This window comes from Neovison vison, chromosome 7, assembly GCF_020171115.1.
Source record: "Neovison vison isolate M4711 chromosome 7, ASM_NN_V1, whole genome shotgun sequence".
Classification (NCBI taxonomy): domain Eukaryota; kingdom Metazoa; phylum Chordata; class Mammalia; order Carnivora; family Mustelidae; genus Neogale; species Neogale vison.
In genome coordinates, this window is record NC_058097.1 from 54,568,655 (window position 1) to 54,590,425 (window position 21,771).

At 47.1% G+C, this 21,771-nt stretch overlaps 1 protein-coding gene across 3 annotated transcripts; it reads left to right on the top strand.

The window, feature by feature from the left end:
• The first annotated feature begins 743 nt into the window (after nt 1-743).
• ZNF229 (zinc finger protein 229) lies at nt 744-18,538 on the top strand. Of its 3 annotated transcripts, none has more exons than XM_044257164.1 (5): nt 744-775; nt 8,341-8,586; nt 8,738-8,796; nt 15,001-15,127; nt 15,534-18,538. In XM_044257164.1, exons 2-5 carry the CDS (start codon nt 8,352-8,354, stop codon nt 17,765-17,767), a joined length of 2,655 nt encoding a protein of 884 aa, XP_044113099.1. In that variant the 5' UTR covers nt 744-775; nt 8,341-8,351; the 3' UTR covers nt 17,768-18,538. The 3 variants fall into 3 exon arrangements, with proteins under 3 accessions (XP_044113099.1, XP_044113098.1, XP_044113100.1); XM_044257163.1 differs by having other exon boundaries at nt 764-775; nt 8,334-8,586; XM_044257165.1 differs by lacking the exon at nt 744-775 and adding an exon at nt 7,172-7,236 and having other exon boundaries at nt 8,334-8,586.
• The last annotated feature ends 3,233 nt before the right edge of the window (nt 18,539-21,771 follow it).

The window sequence follows — 21,771 nt, forward strand, 5'->3', positions numbered from 1 at the left end:
TGGTGGACTAGGGGGTAAGAGATCTAAAACTAAAGAGTCCTAAGCAAGCACTTAAAATAAATTTATTATTTAGTGACATAGAAAACTACCCATGATACATGAAGTGGGAGGCAGAAAAGCGTCTGAAATTGATGATGCCAATTTTGTGGGGACAAAAATTTTTGTATATATATTTACTCAAAGAGTAAATTTGGAAATTCATAGACCAAGATATTAATGATGCTTGTTTATGGGTGCGAGGATTACAGAGGACTTTTAGTTCCTTTTCTTACTTTTCCTCCTTTTTTTCATTTTACATTCTTTTCTTCACGTTGATCATGCAGTGTTTTTGGAATTGAAATATATATAATTAAAATGTATATTACATACATATAAAATGTATACCAAAACATCGTTGTTTTATGTCCCCTGGTGATGGCATTATGGATTCATCTGCTGGAGAGTAGTGTCAGATTTTCACGTTGACACAACGTGAACATGTTAGCAGCGAGTAATAACTTCTTTTTAAGGAAAGAGAGAAAAAGGTATAGTGGTGCTCCCAAGCTAAGAGCCAGAACATCGTGGGTCCTCCCACACACCAGGACACACCGGCTGGGTACTCCGCCTCTCACCTGGCCTTGGGCGGGGCTTCAGGTGAACGCTTTTTACGTCAAGGTCTGCACTCTAAATAATACCGTGAGCCGCAGAGGGCTCTGGGAAGTGTAGTCCCGGCCCTCCCGAGTTGCCCACTTCCGCTTCCGGCCACCGCGGCAGTGCCATAATTTCTTCTGCGATGGTGAGTAGGTTATGGGACGTGGGGCTTCTTGGAGGTCTTGGTTCCGGCTGCAGGGACCGGGGCCAGGTCTTTAGGAACTCGGGGGAGGGGGCGTGTGGCGGAGGTCAGAGCCAGGGGATTTCGACAGCTCTGCCTGGCGAAGGAGAGGTTTGAGGAGGCGGATGCCCTGGGCATCCCCGGTTGGGATGGAGTGGGGCGGGGCTCGGGCAGCTGCGCTGGGCACCCCCAGCTTTGGAAGCAGCAGTTTCAGGTCAGCAGTTGTGGCTTTGAGACGGGCATCGCTTGGTTTGGGAGACTCCAATGCAGACAGTCTCAGATTGATGATATCTGGAATTCTTTCACGGTGGACGCACACCCACTTCTGCATGAATTTTCGGACTTTTCTGTGAAGTCATTTCCATAAGGAGCTGCAGAAGTTGATTTCTCATGTTCTGTATGTGTTCCCTTGAGAATTATTAAGCGCCGTACAAGTTTTAAGCGAATGTTTTGCTGATGTGGTGGTGCTAGGTCTGTTTTATTGCAGCGTCTGAGGCACACGGGTTGAATTCCACTCTGTCCCACTGCATTACGATGTTGTGTGAATTCAATTGAAATATTTTTCAATAGTAGATCTTTAATCGTATTGCATGCATTTTTGTTTATGATTTAAGGGGGTGTACATAAGAATTTAACAGTTGTTTCAACTCCATAGGTCGTAAAGACTCTTCTCATTGATCTTTTTCTCCATTGTTGCAATATCACTATTTCTTGATTACTGTAGCTTTAGAATAAATCTTAAAGTCAGAAGGAATGAGTCCAAATTTTGCCCAAAATTTTCTTTGAATAGGATTGTTTTGACTATTCTAGTTTTTTTAAATTATTATTATTTCAATGTATATTTTAGTATTGGTGTGTCAGATTTTGCAAAAAGATTGATATTTTATTGAGATTTTGATGGAGGTTGCATTGGAGAGATCAGATAACAACCTTGAGTCTTTTTTTTTTTTTAAGATTTTATTTATTTATTTGACAGAGAGAGATCACAAGTAGGCATAGAGGCAGGCAGAGAAAGAGGGGGACACAGGCACCCTGCCGAGCAGAGAGCCCAATGCGGGGCTTGATCCCAGGACCCCAAGATCACGACCCAGGACCCTGAGATCACAACCCGAGCCGAAGGCAGAGGCTCAACTCACTGAGCCACCCAGGCGCCCCACAACCTTGAGTCTTCAATTGAATGAACATGGTATATCTTTAGGTATATATTTAGGCTCTCGGGGCACCAGTAGTGCAATTGCTGGATCATATGGTAGTTCTATTTTTAATTCTTTGAGGACCCTCCCTACTGTTCTCTTTCCAAAATGGCAGCGCCAGTCTGTATTATTGGGATTCCTTTTCCTCCACATCTTCACAGACACTTGTTACTTCCTGTCTTTTTGAGTCTAGCCATTCCCACAGGTTTAAGGTGATATCTCACTGTGGTTTTGATTTACATTTTCCTGATAATGAGTGATGTTGGGCATCTTTTCACGTGTCTGTTGGCCATGTGATTGTCTCCTGGGAGCTACAGTGAATGCAGGCTTGTAGACAAGGCCCATGCCAGGAATGGTGTGGACCCTCTGTCTGAGCCCTGTAGGGAGAGAGGTCCCCTTCCTGGAAATAGGAGTAGATTACAGGAAGTCTAGATTCCATTCAACTTGGGCTCAGAGATTTGTCCATGTTGTGTGGTGGGAAGAGTGATAAAATCATTGTTATCTCCTGGATCTTTTTTTTTTTTTTTTTAAGATTTTGTTTATTTATTTGACAGAGAAAGAAAGATCACAAGTAGGCAGAGAGGCAGGCAGAGAGACGGGTGTTAGTAGGCTCCCTGCTGAGCAGAGAGCACGATGTGGGGCCCAATCCCAGGACCCCGAGATCATGACCTGAGCCGAAGACAGAGGCTTAGCCACTGAGCCACCCAGGTGCCCCTCCTGGCTCATTTTTATTTATGGCTTTGCCTTCTTGGGACTGTTCCTTTCTCAGAGAGAACTGGGTGTAAGAGAAATGAATAACCTCTGGTCTCTTGACATTAGAGCTTCAAGGGAGTAGAATTTCGGTTTCTTGTTGTTTTATGGCAGTGCCACTCTCTTCCCAAACAAGGATCTGCGCTCCTGACCTCACTCTTCATACTGTGGTCTTGACAAATGCCCATTCAGGCCCCTCAGCATGGTGGCCTTCCCCCCAGAAGTGGGTTTTTTCTACAGCTGGGGCAATTCCTGGTGTCTTGATTTAGTGTAGCTCTCCCTGGCTTCTAATACTTGTCCATTTGGTTAGTAAATCATTCAGGCTTACACTACTTCAGGGCTGTGCTAGGTACAGGGAAAAAATAATTATAGTAACTGTAATGTTAGGCATTAATTAAGTGTTTATTTTATACCGGTTATGCTGAGGTGTTGTAAGCGGAAGTCAGGGCCTTTGTACCTGCCCCTCCCTCTGTACTCTTCCCATCCCAAATCTTCCCGCGGCTGATTTATTTTCACACCGGCCTTAGAGGCCATCCTCAACAACCTGATTAATGCTGTCCTTCCCACACCTGCCTCCTGTGTTCTGTCCCAGAGCCCCCATGTTCTGGTTCGTAAACAGTCGGTCTTATTTTCTTCATTGCCCTTTTTATACTCAGAAATCACCTTATTTGTAGATTGGTTTACCTACCAGAATGCAAGCACCGTAGGAACAAGTGCCTTGTCCATCTTATTTGCCTCAGTGTCCGGAATGTTTGTTACACCGCCGAGATATAGTGAGACACCAAATACGTCTTCGTTAAACAGGTGGGTGCCTGTATTCCTAGGTTAGTGCTAGGATGAATGAGTTAACAGCAATGATAGCAGTAGGCTGAGAATTTTCTAGGTGCCATGTACTAGCCTATGAGCTTTATTCAAATGCATATCCACGTGTATGCATGTGAGAAAGACTGAACCCTTGCAACTCTGCGAGTAAGAAGTACCGTCTTCACGGCAGAGGAACAGACTCCTTTAGCGATTTGTCTCCGAGTGTTCACGTGGCTACAGAGTGGCTGAGCCGGAACTTATCCCAGGCCACAACTCCAGTATCCAGAGTCAAGACCTGCAGCTTCCCAGCCCTGCCTCTCCCATCTTGCTGTCTGGATTGAAACACCATCATTTACCCATTTTCCTTAAACTTTAGCTCCAGACTCCTGTTTCAGTTCTCCTTTTCATCCACGCGTGTAATCGTTCATCTAGTCCTGTTGTTTCTGCCTTGCCAGTGTCTCATTCCCATTACCCCTTTATCCCACTGCCCGGTTCACCAGTGATACTGGTCATCTTTCTCTGCCCAGGATGAGCCCCATATGGTAAAGGGGTATCTTTCTTTAAACCCAAGCACCTGATCCATGGCAGAATTCCATCTTCCATGGAAGATGTGTACAGTCTTCCCAGCTAGAATGTCAGCTGCTCGAGCGCCGTCCTTGTCTGCCCCGATCACCACTGTATCCCAACCGGCCCAGCGTGGTCCTTAGCATGTAACTGACTAAGCGAACACATTGTGCTCTGTAGCTGGTATTGAAGATCCCAGGATCCAAATATTAGCGGGCTGAGTTCACTTTGGTCCCAGTTTCCCATTGATGTATGTGTTGGGTTCCCATGTTGTGCCCCGAGCAGACTAAAATCCCAGGCCTCATAGAGCTCTGATTATCATGGGCACAGAGAGATAGTAAATGAGACCAACAGATCGTAGGTTTGCTGATAAGTTTCATGGGGAAAGATGAAGCAGGGATGATGCTTTGGGAGGGCTGGCAGAGGGACTTGGCAATCGTAAGTAGGATTATCAGGATATGACTTCAGTGAACAGGTGGTGATTTCACTCAAAAGGTGCTAAGTAGACACCCAAAGGAAGTGAGAAGCCCATTTCACTGGAGAAAGGGAGCAGCAGAGAAGGCCCCAAGGCGGGGGGTAGGACTGACTGGTCTATGTGAACAACAGTAAGGAGGCCAGAGTGGCTGAGCCCAAAGAGAAAGAGGAAAGATAAATGGGAAGTTGGGTATTAGGAGGTCAGATAGTGTGGCATCTTTTGGCTGTCGATAGGACTCTGGTGAAGGTTTTGAGCAAGGTGAAGTTCTTGGCCAGAGGAGTGACATATCGTTCTTGTCTTTTTGAAAGATCATTCTAGGGGTGTCTGGGTGGCTCAGTGGGTTAAAGCCTCTGCCTTCGGCTCAGGTCATGATCCCAGGGTCCTGGGATCGAGCCCCACATCGGACTCTCTGCTCAGCGGGGAGCCTGCTTCCTCTTCTCTCTCTGCCTGCTCTCTGCCTATTTGTGATCTCTGTCTGTCAAATAAATTTTAAAAATCTTAAAAAAAATAAAAAATAAAAGATCATTCTAGCAGGGGTGCCTGGGTGGCTCAGTCGGTTGAGCGTCTGACTCTTTTTTTGTTTGTTTTTGTTTTTGTTTTTTTAAAGATTTTATGTATTTATTTGACAGAGAGAAATCACAAGTAGATGGAGAGGCAGGCAGAGAGAGAGGGAAGCAGGCTCCCCGCTGAGCAGAGAACCCGATGCGGGACTCGATCCCAGGACCCCGAGATCATGACCTGAGCGGAAGGCAGCGGCTTAACCACTGAGCCACCCAGGTGCCCCGAGTGTCTGACTCTTGATTTCAGCTCAGGTCATGACCTCAAGGTCATGAGGCTGGGCCCTGCACCGGGTTCTGCACTCAGTGAAGAGTCTGCTTGAGATTCTCTCTGCCTCTGCCTCTCCCCCTGTGCACATGCACTCTCGTGTGCGCTCTCTCAAATAAATAAATAAACCTAAAAAACAAAACGAAAAAAGCATCCCAGCTGCTGTGTAGAAAGTAGATTGTAGGGGGACAGGAACAGAAGCAGAGAAACCAGTTAGGAGTTAACTTCAGTGGTTTAGGCAAGAGATGATGGTGGTTTGGACCATTACAGTAGTGAGAGAATTGGTCGGATTCTGGCTAGCATTTGAAGGTTTTTGCTGATGGTTGGATGTGGTGTATGAAGAGGAGGGGAAAAAAAAAATCAAAGAGCACATCAAAACATGTGGCTTGGGGCACCTGGGTGGCTTGGAGGGTTGAGCCTCTCTGCCTTTGGCTTGGGTCATGATCTCAGGGTCCTGGGATCGAGCCCCTCATTGGGCTCTCTGCTCAATGGGGAGCTTGCTCGCCCCCTCCCCCTGCCTGCCTCTCTGCCTACTTGTGATCTCTCTCTGTCAAATAAATAAAAAAAATCTTTTAAAACAAACAAACAAACAAACATGTGGCATGCTTATTTGAAAAGACAAATCTGGTGCGTGGTTTGGGGCATGTTAAGTTTGAGACATCTTCTAGACAGCCAAGTGGACATGTCAAGTTGGCCTCGAGTCATCAGCGTATGGACCCTGTTTGATGTCCCGAGGCTGGATGGGTTCAGTGAGGAAGGGAATGAGTAGGGAGAGAGAGAGACTTCATGCACTGAAGCTTGAGGCAGCCCTGACTTTTGGAGGTCGGGGATATGAGAAGGAACCACGAGGAAATTCTGTGTAAACTAGAAAGCCCTGGAAGCGAGCCAGGCAAAGGACACACGAGTGTGTTAGCACTGCTTCTATAAAGTGTGGGTCCAGAGGAGCCGTATCAGCCTCACTTAGGAACTTGCTCGAAACACAGAATCTTGGGCTCCACTGCAGAGCTGCTGAATTAACATCTTTGGTGCTGTGCTCCTGCGGTCTGTTTCAGCCATCTGTCATGGTGATTTTTGAGAAGGTTAAGTTTCTGGAGCACCCTCCTAGAGGGTCCTGAGGGGCTGGGTTTCAATGGCAGTGGTCTGGAGGACACTGTTACACACCTCGGTCCTCCCCGTAGGCGGTCCATAAGCGGCCCAGTCTTGCACACTTGCTTCAGAGGGCAGTCCCTTGTGCAGGAGGGCAGTGTGCAAACTGTGGGAGACTGGGAGGTGCTGGCCGGGGCAGGCTGTGCAGAGGTCTGGGACTCCAGTGTAGGGAGTGTCTTGGAAGGGGCCCCCTGGGTGCTTTTTTTCTTTTTATCTGAACCTGCCCTGTGGCTTGAGTCTCAGGAGGAAGTGGGTCAGGCAAAGAGGGGAAAGGAGGGAACTCGCGGTCCATGTGTTTGTGCTGCCTACTGACTGGTTCCGGGCTGGTTCCAAGAGTTTGGGTCTTCTCTCTGCCTCAAGCCCGGTGATGGAATTTGTTAAACGTGCCCAATGTGGCCGACCCTTGCAAAATGGAGAACATGAATAGAGGAAGAAGGCCCCATTCCCTTGATGATTTAGCAGTCTCTCTTTCTCTCCCCCTTTTGAAGATTTATTTCAGAGAGAGAGAGCGCATGTATGAGCAAGGGGCAGGGCAGAGGGAGACAGAATCTTGAAGCAGACTCCCCCGCTGAGTTCGGAGCCCATCATGGAGCTTGATTCCAGGACCCTGAGATTGTGACCTGAGCCAAAATGAAGAGCCTGCTGCTTAACCAATAGCCCCCACCCAGGTACCCCGATGATTTAGAGATCTTAACAGGGCAGCTGTGTTAGAGCTGGCAAGCCAGCAATTTAAAGCGGTTCTGGGTCCCAGAGTGACTAATTTGATCTGGTGGCGGCAGGAGAAGGTCTCCCTTAGAAGAGCTTTTGAACTCCAGTCCATGGGTGTAATGTAGAGGGCTTATGAACTTGAGTGGGGAAAAAGTAAACACTAGTTGAACTAAAAAATTGCATTTCCTTTCATTATGAATGCAGGTGACAAACCACAGTAGTTATTATCAGAACCCATGAATCTGTTATCCATGTAAATCACAGATATTTTTATATTATAGTTGGTGCAGATGTTTTAAAATATTACTTACGCTCATCACTATTTTGAAAATACAGTAGTTAATTAATTCTAGATATTTCCATGTGTAAAAAGAAGCACATCCCTGGTATCGTATTATTTTTGAACGTTGTATTCTAGTATAATTAGGCTTTAAAATAATTCTGTGTGTTCTATTTTCTACATTTATAGCGTTCTTCTGAGTTAGAGTCTGTAAGTCAGGACAGAATTGAAAAGATCACAAACTGATTTAGAAGACCTTTGCTAATCTGTATCTTGATTTATAGAATCCTTGAGGACTGAGATTTTTTTAAGGTGTTTATTATTATTATTATTATTATTTTAGTAATCTTTGCACCCAATGAGAGTAGCACATTCCTTCTGACTGAGCCAGCCAGGCACCCCAAGGACAGGATGTTTGATTGTTCTTATTTCTGCGGTGCTCGGAGTATCACGTTAGTAAAGCGTTCACAGTCCCGAGTCCCCTTCACAGAACACAGGTCTCGTGTCTGTGGCATCTGTACCCTGCTGCAGGGCCCTGTGTCTCACTGCGACACTTCTGCTGCTAGGTCCTCCCCGCAGAAACTCTCAGACTGTCTGCAACCATCTGCAGTGTTCTTGACTCTGTGGACCGTGGGTCTCTCTGGAGCAGGGACTATGCATACAGTGACTCAGTAAGTGCCCACTGAGTTGGTGTCCAGAGGGTGTGCACCATACTGGAGACCCAGAGCTCTTGGGCCCAGAAGAAAGGCCTGCATAAAATCAAGTTTCCCTCTTGAGCCCACAGGTCCCTGGAGCATGGGAACCAACCAGGCTGTGGAGTGTGAAGGTGGAGGCAGGTCCTTCCCTCTGAGCCCAGGGAGCCATCCCAACACTCCTCATCAGAGCTTGGAGAACCTCAAGAGTGAAGGAGGCCTGGATCTTCTGCTTCTCCGGCTTGGGAAGATCAGAGGAGAAATGAAATCGCTGCCACCCTGGGAAAACCTAGGAGAGGTGACCATGGAGACTTGGACCTCCAGGCCTGGGGAGAGAGGTGCGAGTTCAGGAAGGGTGAGCGGTGGGGGAGGATCGGAGCCGGGTGTAGAGAGAGGAAGAGTGAGGTGCAGGAGAATGATCCAGTGTGTGTGTGTCAGTGAGCCCAGGTGGGAGCCCCCTCTTCTCATGGCTTCCTTCTCCTCCTACAGCTCTCCGCTCTCAAGCCTCAGCCCTTTCTCAGGATGGAGAGGACAAGACCGAGTTTCAGGTGGGTTGAGATCTCTTCTCCAGAAATGACACGCCAGGCGTCAGAGCATAAAAATGTCCCCTCCATTGGTAAAAGGGAACAGAGAAAACAATGTATTGGGCGAGTAATGACTTTGCTCATTGCATGTATCCACAAAGTAGCCATGTGAGAGAGGTGATGGGATCCAGGGTTAAGAAGAAAAATGAGCGAGGAATCCTGGATTTGAATCCAGGTCAGCATGGCTGTCATTTGCCATTCTGCTCTACATGTTCCTGCCCATCAATAATCATTTCCTCTAAGGGCCCGAGCCTAAATTAAGCAGAGAGGTGACTCCAGATAATGAATCCATCTCTGCCTGAGTTTCTCTCTTCCGTGGGACCTTTCTTGGATTCAGTTACAGATGTTATATTCTCCAGATGATACACCCTACCAAAAAGTACCCCATGGACCAGGTTAAAAGAGAGCATATTAAAAGAAAAGACATTTCGTTTATGACAAAATTACAAATTATAGTATCTTTATTTTCGGAAGAGGGGTTCAAATGCTCAAGCATTCTTGTTCAGGAAGGAAGAAAAGAAGAAACACAAATGGCCAGTAATTATATGAAAAGATGATCAACCTCTAGTAGTCAAAGCAGTACAGATTAAAATAAGGTAGGTTTTTTTTTTTTTTAAGCAAATGACCAAAGATTGGAAAGATCAGCATTCACTGTGAGCCCGATGGAGAAACGGGTACATGCACACAATCAGAAGGCGCATTTTTAGCCTTTCTGGAAGTTCTGCATACGTCTGCTCCAATATTCCCCACTCTCCAAGTTCATTCTAAATCAGAGCACGTGTTTGCAGAATGATCATTGCAGTGTTGTTCATAATAGCAAAGAAAGAAAAAAAAAAAGTCGTGGAGTGGACTCCATGTCATTTGTTGGATTGATACTGGATTGCTGGAATATTACGGTTTTGATTGTTTTCTTTTGGATTTTCTGCTGCTGTCCAGGGAGATAAAGTGGATGAAACTCTTAGGACGTAGAAAGATGCGCACACGCTCGCACTTTCTCTTTCTCATGCACACACACGCACATGGTATATACATGCATATGTGTTAACTTTTAAGTCGAAAGAAAAAGAAATCAAAGCAGTTGTAAATTTAAGTACGTATATTTTTCAGCACATGCGAGATGATTTTATAAAGCTTTCTTTTTTTATGGAAAGACATGGAAAATTTGGAAACTTTGAGTCACTCTTTTAGAATATGCTTTAATTTCAAATATTATTGATGAACTTCTTGCTCTGAGGGCTGAGGAAATGAACACTTCATGGGAACGCCTGGGTGGTTCAGTCAGTTAGCGTCTGCCTTTGGCTCAAGTCATGATCGCAGGGTCCTGGGACTGAGTCCCGCATGGGACTCCCTGCTCAGCAGGAGTATGCCGTTCCATCTCCCCTCTGCCCCTGCTCGCTCGCTCTCTTGTGCACTCTCTCTCTATAATTAACAAATAAAATCTTTAAAAAAAAAAAAAAAAAAGAACCCTTCTTTACTTCCCACCGTGTCCCGATGTGATATGTTGTTACTCTATTACCTTCTGATCTGTCCCCACTGATTCCCACAGTGAGATTGTCTCAGTTCTGTGTCTAGAGGTCATTGTCACTTGTCCTTTTTACCAGTTTCTTCCTTACTGGCTTCATGTTGATTTCTCTGTTGGTTGCCTTAATGTCACTCCACAGCTTGCTTTTCCCAGAGAACACCCATGGAGGCTGCACGCACCGGCATTCCCATGCCAAAAAATGTCTGTTGCCTGTATGCCCAAACAGAGGAGTGCCTCAGCCGGACATTCATCATTCATTGCTTGAGAGCTGGCGTTCATGCTTGGGCTGGTCTTTTTCTCATGACTTCTCCGTTCATCTTCCGGTGAGCGGAGTTTGTTCTGGCTTCCTAGTCACTTTAGCAGTTTTTCCCCTAAGGTCTGTTGTGTTTATACTTGACAGCATCTTGGCTGAGTGTCACTTGCAAGAGTCCCCCCTTACTGCCCCTTGCCCTGTGATCATCTGGCATTAATTCTTTTTCTGCCTGGATGTCTACTGTTACTATTATTTTATTCATTTGGACCTACTGGAGCTCCCTGTTATTAAAGGTGTAACTTCTGGATCGATCTTCCCGATCCTTTCACTTTTATTCTCGCCTTTGGAATTTTCCATCATATTCCAGGAGGCTGCTCTGGCCTCCATTCACTGCCTTGGGCTTCATTGATGTTCATTCTGCCTGTTTGCTCATCTCATAAGGTTTTTTTTCCCTATAATCGTAGCAGTGATTTATTTTTATTTATGTTATTTTTATTACTTATTTATTTATTAAAGATTTTATTCATTTATTTGACAGACAGAGATCACAAGTAGGCAGAGAGGCAGAGAGAGAGAGAGGAGGAAGCAGGCTCTCTGCCAAGCAGAGAGCCCAATGTGGGGCTCTATCCCCAGACCCTGAGATCGTAACCTGAGCTGAGGGCAGATCCCAGGACCTTGAGATCATGACCGGAACTGAAGGCAGAGGCCCAACCCACTGAGCCACCCAGGCACCCCTTATTTATTTATTTTTCCGCCTCTGAGAATTCTGATCAAAATTTTTTGGCAAGATTTCCCCCACCAAGGCTTTCCCAGCACTACACATTTTTGCTAATCTGATGGAGGAGGCTGTGTCGCTGAGACCTCCCATGTATTTTGTAGTTGGTCACGTGGTTGGTGTGTGAGGAGCTCTTCCTTATGTTTGCTGCTGTTGTATTTTTTGTTTGTGAATTGCTTAGGAAAGGCTTTTGCCCATTTGCATTAATTAATCAAAGGAGCTCTTTCAAGAGTAGGGCTGTTAACTCACCCATCGGAAGTGCAAATGGTTACTTTCTTTCAGTCTTGACTTTGTGAATGGTGAGTTGACCATAAAGAAGTATAACATTTTCACCTTGTTAAATGATTGGTTATTTCCCTTTTGAAAAATCTTGTTCCGTACCTAGCTCCCGAAGGCCTTACGTGTTCTAAGCTTAACCCAAAAGACACGTAAATGGGTTTTTATTTAGATTAAAAACATTTTAATCTCTAATATGGCTGTAACTTGGTTTTGTAAGTGGTGTACGGTTTGCAGTTTCATTTTCTTCAAGATGGATAGCCAATCATGACGGTGCCGTTTATTATCTTTCTCATTCATATGCAAGTCGACTAAAGTACTGCTTTTATCATTTATATATTTTGTATATATTTATACATGTACACGTTTATATATTTAATAGGTGTATATATTATACATTGGGAAGAAAGAAAGCGTTGTTGACTTCGCTTTCCTTTAACGGGACTGTTCCTGCATTCTGTGCTCTGGTCCGCTGAGTTACTTGTATGTCTACGTATTGTTTTGCCATTTATATTGAACATTGAACTTTCTAATTTGAGAAGTTATTTTTTCTTCCTTTCCCTACTCATTCAGCAAACATTGGTTGGACACCTGCTGTGGGCCAAACATTATTCTAAGCCCTCGTGATGTATCAGAGAGCAAAACAGATAGAATGCTCCTGCTTTTGTGGGGCTGGTGTTCTAGAAGGGGGAGGCAGGTAGCAGACAGTTTACAAACAAGATCATCACTCTCAAGTGTCTTGAGGGGCATAGGCAGGATGAATTGAGAGAAGGTTTCTGCAGTCATCTAAGCAAATGACAGTGACAAGTCAGATTAGAGAGGTGGAAGTAATGATAGGGAGAAACAGATTTGAAGTCTACTCTGAAATAATAATTGGCAGATTTTTTTTAAAATGAATTAGAGTAAGAAATAAGGAAAAGGAAAGAATTGAGGATGCCTTAAAGGTCAACGATGCTTGTGTTTACCCACATCAAGGAGGTTAGAAGACTATTTGGGAGGAGACACTCACTTCTGATTGGGCTGTTTCTGCTTCATGATACCTTTTAGACACCCAGGTGATAGTTGGAGTTGGCAGGGCTCAGTGTAGACGGCAGGGCTATGTATAAAAATTTGGGAGTTAATGGTGGTTCACATCAGTTTAATCAGTTGTCAGATGGACTGCCTCTGGCCCAAGCTTTCTCCCCACTGTTACACTGCCTCTAGTCTTGGGATTGATCAAGGATTCTGCTCGGAAATGTGCTCTCTCAGTGGCACTCCTTTTCCAAAATCAGGAGGTGGGTTCCTCTGGTCTGGCCCCTCTGACCTCACTGGGACGACAGGATAGCAGAGTCATTTCTGCATGGAGAAGCGAGGTTGCCTGGGTCTAGTCCTCGCTCACTGCTTCTTAGATACGTGGTCTTTGACGAATACTGTTGCCTTTCTGAGACCCCAGGTTTCTCACCAATGGTACTAGTCACTACCTTGTGAGTAGTTACTGGTAATAGAGCAGACAAGAGGACATTCCCAACACTCTAGAAAGCTCTCACTCTCCATGAGTTCTCTGAGGATTAAGTGAGGTCAGTCATACACAGATACTTGGGCTAGAGGGACGCCTAGATGGCTCAGTCCAATAAGCATCTGCCTTAGGGTCAGGTCATGATTGTGGGGTGCTAGGGTGGAGTCTGGCATCCAGCGTCCTGCTCAGCGGGGATCCTGCTTTTCCCTCTACCTGCCGCTCCCTCTGCTTGTGCACTCTCTCTCTCTTTCTTTCTCTGACAGATAAATAAATAAATATTTAAGGAACATTGTTAGGCTAGAGCCTGCCTTACAGTCATTTTTCTGTAAATATAAGCTATAATATCATCTGCTTTATAGACTCATTACTGGTCCCCTGGTGATACACATCTTGGCCTTCATAGGACAATTGTGAAGGCTTAGTGGCTCTGGAACTAGACTGAGTATTCAGCTAGAACTAGACCTCTGTCTCTAAGTGGCTGTGTGACCCCAACCAGGTTACTTCATCTGCTGGTTCGGGGGTCCCTGAGACCACCCCCACGTTCAGAGATTTGCCGGACCCGAGGGGCTCAGTGTGTAGTTGTAGTTATGGCCACGATAGGTTACAGCAGCACACCTGTTGGCACCTGGCTTCCTCCAGACTTCACCCTACAGGGCTTTTCCCTTTGCTGGTTTTGCTTTGTTACTTTTGTTTTTAGCCACACCAAGTCTTAGCTGATGTAGATGTTTCAAAGTATTACACTCGTGACTATTTCGAAAATACAGTAGTTGATTCATTCTTGATATTTAATGTGTACAAAGAAGCACATCTTTTGTGTTTTATTATTTTTGAACATTGTATTCCCATATAATTAGCCTTTAAAGCAATCCTTTGTGTTTTATTTTACGCATTTACAACATTGTTCTGCGTTAGAGTCCGCAGTATCACAGGACTGCCAATCAGTCCACAGAACAGAAGAGATCACAAACTCTGATTTCGAAGACCATTGCTAACCTGTGTCTTGATTTATAGACTCCTTGAACACAGGGTTTTTTCAAGTTTTTTATTATTATTATTATTTGGTAACCTCTACACCTAGCATGGGGCTCGAACTCACAACTCCGAGATCAAGAGTAGCGTGCTCTTCTGAGTCAGCTAGGCTCCCCGAGGACAGGGTTTTTAATCACTGTGATTTCTGCAGTGCTCAGAGTGTCGCATTAGTAAAGTGTTCATACTCCAGTTCTCCTTCACAAAAACCCCTGGGACTCAGTTCATACCTGAGGATGACACAGCGTGATTTGTAGGGCCTCATCAGGTTGGGGACACAGTTGCATAGACACATCTCAGTTGCTTCTGTTCAGCACAGACACGGAGGCCCATGTAAGATGTGTGTGTGGACGGGGGTGGGGGCTAGGGCAGCAAAGAGCAGGATTTGCCCAGCTGCTGGGGGAGGGAGGGACGAGGGGCTGGTTGGTGAAGACCAGTCGTTCGGGTGGAGAAGGTGATTTGGGGATGTGTGCAGATACATGCACGTGAACATTACGCACTGTTGGCACAGTCATCGTGGAGGAGAAGTTGGTATTCTCCCAAGTTAAATGAACCAACCGTATGAAGCATGGTAGTTCCATGGAATTGCCTTCAGAAGTGCTTACCCCGAGCAAAGAGTAGTTAGGGTTCCGTGCTTTGCTCTTGGGATAACATGGAAGATCCGTTGGTTACGATGGACACTATTAGCATCAGACATTAACAAAACTAGGTTTTACCTGCCAGAGTGAGCAACTTCCTGCTGGCTTGCCTACTCTTCTCAGTGACTCCAAGTTGACTGTTCATCAGGCAGGTGTTGGTGTTAATAGTGTTTCACCTTTTAGGAGCCATTGACCTTCAGGGACGTGGCGGTAGTCTTCACCGAGGAGGAACTGAGGCTGCTGGACCCTGCCCAGAGGAAGTTGTACCGAGACGTGATGCTGGAGAACTTCAGGAACCTGCTGTCTGTGGGTAAGGGGAATGTCTGGGGAATCGGTGTTATTCTGGGGGGCGTCATTGGCACATGGGGGAGTGTTGCAGTAACGTTGGATGTTATCGTTATTGTTAGCAATGACAGCCGTACGTGGAGAGGTGAATTTTCTCTGCAGAAATCTGTTGGGAATTTCTTGCTTGGCAAGTAGATGATGAGATGTAGTTTCTTACTAGTAGGATTGTGTTCACATTTAGCTTCAAAGGGTGTTAACAAGACCCTCTTCTTTTTTTTCAGACATAAAAAAAGTGCCCTGGTAGTTAGGATACACATAGGTGAATTTTGCTCTCGGCTTATTACTGGTCCGAGTCTGAAAGCCTGACTTGGCTTGAGATCCCTGACCATCTTGTGTTTATCCTCATCTCTGAATTGTCTTTCACCCCACAGGAGACAAGAATGCAAAGGAAATGGAGTATATTCCAGAAAGAGAATTAAAGGGCCATTACTACAGAGAGGTCTCCTGCTGGAAAATCTGGGAACAGGTGGCTGGTGAATTAATTGGGAGTCGGGATCATAGAGGAAATCTTCAAGGGAGAAGTTTCCAGTTCTCAGAAGACACTACTCACTGCCAAGGGTGGGAAGGAGCCCCTACCCAGGGTCCACACATTGACAATTTGGTGGGCAGTCTTCAGGGACCCATCGGTTCAGAAAATCAAGCATTTCCACCGTGGAAAGCTGTAAGAGTGGTACCCGCTCAAGATTCTTGGATGAAAGCCTTTGTGAATGAGCCATGGAACATTCGAGAAAGGTGTAAAAAACTTGACAGGCAAGATATAATATATAAACATGAGGGGGATGGTTACGGCTTCAGCTGGATATCACGTCACGATGACCACAGGTTACCTGAAACAGAGAGACCCTGTGATTGCAGTCAGTGTGGAAAGGACCGCATTAAAAAGCTGGTACTTCATCATCGCCCTAATCTCCCAGAGCATGACTGGACAAGAAATGAACATGGAAACGGCTTCAGGGAAGAGTCATGCGTTCCCACTGATCCCAGAGGGCCCTGGAGAGAGAGAAGCCACAAAAACGAGTTGGGTCTGGGCTTGAGGCCGACTGCCCACCTTGAGAGACCCCAAAGGCCTCCCTCGGTGGAGAAAGCCTCTAAAAGTCCAGAGAGGGGCCGGGGCCCAAGGCAGAACATACGTGGCCCCCGCCGGCCCCGGGCCCCCGCCGGCGAGATGCCCTACCGGTGTGACGTGTGTGGCAAGGGCTTTCGATACCAGTCCATCCTCCTCATCCACCAGGGCGTGCACACAGGCAGGAAGCCCTACGCGTGCGAGGAGTGCGGGAAGGCCTTCGGCCGCAGCTCCAACCTGCTGGTGCATCAGAGGGTGCACACGGGTGAGAAGCCGTACAAGTGCACCGAGTGCGGCAAGGGCTTCAGCTATAGCTCGGTGCTGCAGGTGCACCAGCGGCTGCACACGGGCGAGAAGCCCTACGCATGCGGCGAGTGCGGCAAGGGCTTCTACGCCAGGTCGGCCTTGCACAAGCACCAGCATGCGCACCCCGGGGAGAGGCCCTACAGCTGCGGCCAGTGCGGCAAGGGCTTCGCCTGCAGCTCCCACCTCAGCAGCCACCAGAAGGCGCACGCGACCCAGAAGCCCTACCAGTGCGACAAGTGCGACAAGGGCTTCAGCTACAACTCGTACCTGCAGGCGCACCAGCGCGTCCACACCGGGCAGCGGCTCTTCGAGTGCGATGTGTGCGGCAAGAGTTTCAGCTACAGCTCGGGGCTGCTCAGGCACCAGCGCCTACACACGGGCGAGAAGCCCTACAAGTGCGAGTGCGGGAAGGGCTTCGGCCGCAGCTCGGACCTGCACGTGCACCAGCGGGTCCACACTGGCGAGAAGCCCTATAAGTGCGGCGAGTGCGGGAAGGGCTTCCGGCGGAATTCGGACCTGCACAGTCACCAGCGGGTCCACACGGGTGAGCGGCCCTTCGTGTGCGGCGCGTGCGGGAAGGGCTTCATCTACAGCTCCGACCTGCTCATCCATCAGAGGACGCACACGGGCGAGAAGCCCTACAAGTGCGCCGAATGCGGCAAGGGCTTCAGCTACAGCTCCGGGCTCCTCATTCACCAGAGGGTCCACACTGGCGAGAAGCCCTACAGATGCGCTGAGTGCGGCAAGGGCTTCCGCTGCACGTCGAGCCTGTACAAGCATCAGCGGATCCACACAGGCAAGAAGCCCTACACCTGTGACCAGTGCGGCAAGGGCTTCAGTTACGGCTCTAACCTGCGCACCCATCAGCGGCTGCACACGGGTGAGAAGCCCTACACGTGTTACGAATGCGGCAAGGGCTTCCGATACGGCTCAGGGCTTCTGAGTCATAAGAGGGTGCACACCGGGGAGAAGCCCTATAGGTGTGACGTGTGCGGGAAGGGCTACAGTCAGAGCTCCCACCTGCAGGGTCACCAGAGGGTCCACACGGGCGAGAAGCCCTACAGGTGTGGGGAGTGCGGGAAGGGCTTTGGCCGAAGCTCCTGTCTCCACGTGCACCAGAGAGTCCACACTGGCGAGAAACCCTACAAGTGCGGGGAGTGTGGGAAGGGCTTCAGTTACAGCTCAGGCCTGCGGAACCATCAGCGGGTGCATGGCAGCGAGAAACCCGACAAGTAGGCATGTGTGGAGCTGGCACCCCGAGCTTTCCAGTCGCCAGAGCGCCAGCGCGAGAGAAAGCCTTTGGGAACATGGGTGTGTAGGGTCAGCCATGGTTGATGGGAAGGGGGCTGACCTGGTCATGGTGGCCCTTTCTGAAGGGGAAGCTAAGACCCAGAAGGCTGAGAAATGGGAAGAGCACTTGAGTCCCAGGCTTCTGCACCCAAGTGTCCCCAAGAGTCTGTCGCACGGTGGATTGTCCTCAGGGAAGTAGGACGGGGCCTCAGTAAAAATCGTCACTCTCCTCAAGAGTTGGCTCAGGAGGGAGCTTTTATGAATGATAATGAGTAGGTTGTGGGCATGGATTCCTTGTGGGGTGGGGGTGGAAATACCTACATGTGGGATGGGACAGATGTAGGAAAGAGTGCTTACCTTACCAAAACCAATATTGTGTGTACATCTTAGAAGATGGTTTTTACAAAAAAAAAACAACAACACGACAAAACAAAAGGTGACGTTAACCATTGGTTGAGGCCAGTGGCTTTTAGAAGAGCCCGAACAGTTGGAGGGAGGGTGTGTGGGGGGGTCCCCCTCTCTGCAGGTCTGGGTGATGTGTCTCCATCACGCTTTTTATGTCCCGTTGCGGTGAACGTGTTTTATCTCTAGAGATAAACTGCTCTCCTAGAGCAGTTGTACTGAACTGCGGGGCCACTTCATTTCATCAGGTTGTTTTGTTTTGTGGTTTGGTTTTGTTTTGTTTTTTTAAGTAGGCTACATACCCAGCGTGGAGCCCAACATGGGGCTTAAACTCACTCACAGCCCCGAGATCAAGACCTGAGCCGAGATCAAGAGTTGGATGCTCAAGTGACTGAGCCGCCCAGGCGCTCCTCATTTTATTGGGCTTTAAAAGCAAAAGCCCGTTGGCATTGCACTGAATTTATAGGTTAATTTATTTTATTGTTATGAATATAATTCTTCTGCCCCGTTTCATTCATAGTATTCTTAAACAGACAAGGCAACCATTAGAGCATCTTCTAAAGAGTCAGAAACACCATTTTAACTTGTCGGAACAGCTGTGGTAAAATAGTCACCAGAGCCACCATCGGTGGGGAATCTCTGGAAACGTGCACCTGTGAATTTATTGGTGGGGGTGAAAAAAGTAGTCTTTTGGGGAAAGAATTCGTCAGTGTGTCAAGTTCAGTTTGTATTAACCTTTGAAGTGACACTAAGTGTGGAGTAAGAGATACTCGGGAAATAGTTGCACATTTGGAAAAAGATGTACTCGTATGGCTGAGTTTCTTAGCGTTTTCTTAACATAGCAAAAAAAAAAAAATACTCCAAGTGTAATAAATTAAGGCACATGTAAATGAATGAAAATCACTAAAAATATTCATACACTTAAATTGACATTGCCCAAAAATTATATTGTGAACCAGGAAAATTGGAGAACCATTTTAATATGGCCCCGTTTTGTTAATACGTTTTGCGTGCGTATGTTGAGAGAGAGAGATGAAAATATGTGAAAGGTTAGTATGATAACTGCTTATCTCTAGTAAGTGGGATGTGGGGTGTGTAATATATTCGTGTACTTTTATATATTTTACTTTTTAACAAAGAGCATATATCAATTTTATAACAATAGTAAAGCTATTTTTTAAAAAAAGTCTGGCAGAACAGTGCCTTATGTCAAAGATCCATGTCACAGCCTCTGTAATTTTGTTGCTGTTGCTTTTTCTACTGTGTACTTGGCACCTAAGTACCAAATATAAGGTATACAGATGAATGGAGAAATTTGTGACTTAGATGCTCTCTTAACTGGATGCATCATTTTTGTTGGCTTGGTCGGAAAGGAGGTTGACCTGGGTAATTGGGAGGAACTTCGGTGCTCTGCTCTACATTCTGGCCCTCTGGGACCATTAGCCCCCAAGCCTGGCTTTCTAGAAGGCAGTGCACCAGGATGGGGCCCCTCCAGTCTCACCCCCTCACCAGGGGCACTGTGTGGGCCGAGCCCTTCTCTGCTGCCTGGGCCACTGCGTAAAGAATCAGTTATAGGTGCGACAGGGAGGTGGGGGAGGGCCCTTTTATCTAAATGAACAGTTAAAGAATATGTCTTTAATGATTGTAACTTTTTAGCAAAGTGTCCATAGCTGAAATGGTTAGCTTTCCGAAGGGGCTTGGAAAAAAAAATCTCAGGTGTTTTGGGGAATAACAGCAGGTGTTTTGGGGAATAACAGCGGCATCGTTCCAGTTGTGGCGTGGGTTTTACAGCCAAAAAACACAGACCCTACCCCTCAGACCCTTAAGGCCTATGGTTGAAAAGTTCAGCTCTCTAAATGGATTTCCTACGGAGGATTGCAGATTCTTTTTTTTTTTTTTTAAGATTTTATTTATTTGACAGAGATCACAAGTAGGCAGAGAGGCAGGCAGAGAGAGAGGGGGGAAGCAGGTTCCCTGCTGAGCAGAGAACCTGATGCGGGAGCTCGATCCCAGGACCCTGGGATCATGACCTGAGCTGAAGGCAGAGGCCCACTGAGCCACCCAGGTGCCCTGCAGATTCCTTTTTTTCCTGTAATTTTATTTTATGCATTTTTAAAAGCTCCAAAAATTTTTAAAAAGATTTTATTTATTTATTTATTTGCCAGACAGAGATCACAAGTAGACAGAGAGGCAGACTGAGAGAGGAAGGGAAGCAGGCTCCCCGCTGAGCAGAGAGCCCGACGTGGGGCTCGATCCCAGGACCCTGGGATCATGACCCGAGCCAAAGGCGGAGGCTTTAACCCACTGAGCCACCCAGGCGCCCAAAAGCTCCAAAATTTTAATTTTGATTTTGTTTTTAGTTTCAGGAGTAGAATTTAATAATTCATTGGTTGTGTATAACACCCAGTGCTCGTTGCATCGAGTTCCCTCCTTAATGCCCATCACCCAGTAACCCCATTCCCCCCACCACCTCCCCTCCAGCAGCCCTCAGTTTGTTTCCTAGAGTTAAGAGTGTCTTTGGATTTGCCTCTCTCTCTGTTTTTATGAAATCTTGCCATTTGCAACAGCGTGGATGGAACTAGAGGGTATTATGCCAAGCAAAATAAGTCAGAGAAAGAAAAATACCGTACGATTTCACTCAGTTGTGGAATTTAAGAATCAAAACAGAGGGGCACCTGGGTGGCTCAGTGGGTTAAGCCTCTGCCTTCGGCTCAGGTCATGATCCCAGGGTCCTGGGATCGAGCCCCGCATCGGGCTCTCTGCTTGGCGGGGAGCCTGCTTTCTCCTCTCTCTCTCTCTCTCTGCCTGCCTCTCTGCCTACTTGTGATCTCTCTGTCAAATAAATAAAATCTTAAAAAAAAAAAAAGAATCAAAACAGATGAACACAGAGGAAGGCAAGGAAAATAAGACAAAAAAAGGGAGGACCACGGGTTCTTAAGTTGGTCTGGGCAGTCTCTCCCCAGTGTTCTGGAAGTAGTTGTTATATGCTGGCTGCCTGCCGCTAAGCATCTGGATGCTTGACCAGCACTGAAAGGATCTGCTTCCCAGATGGCTCTGGGCATCACAGAGCTTTGAACAGGAGGCCTCAGTTCCTCAGTGGTTGTTGGAAAAGACCTGAGTTCTTCACCACGTGGGCATCTCTACAGGACGACCAGAGGGCCTTGGGACATGGCGGCTAACTTCCCTCAGGGCAAGTGACCAGATTGGAGAGCACAAGCAGGAAGCCACAGGGCCTTCCGTGACCCAGGCTCCGACATGACCATCACTTCCGCTTTCTTCTCTTAGGGGTCACTAATTTTCCGGGGGTGGGAGGATTAGGCTCTACCCTTCGCAAAAAGTACCAGAGAACCTGTGGATGGGTCTCCAAACCACCGTACCTACTAACAGCATGGGCAAATGATTCGGTTGGAACGATCATGCCAACAGGCGACCTTCGTCGATGTATTCTAACCATCCTACCAGCTAGAGGCTGTCCTCAAGGTCCCACTGGGTTGCCTAAAGTTTACCCAGGTGCCGATCGGCTGCTGCTATTTCAGTGGGGGCAAGGG

What these genes read in the sequence shown, in the direction of transcription:
- ZNF229 (XM_044257163.1), top strand. An exon ending in CTCCAGGCCTGGGGAGAGAG is followed by an intron (nt 8,587 to 8,737) that starts GTGCGAGTTCAG and finishes CTCCTCCTACAG; the next exon opens with CTCTCCGCTCTCAAGCCTCA. An exon ending in CAGGAACCTGCTGTCTGTGG is followed by an intron (nt 15,128 to 15,533) that starts GTAAGGGGAATG and finishes TTCACCCCACAG; the next exon opens with GAGACAAGAATGCAAAGGAA.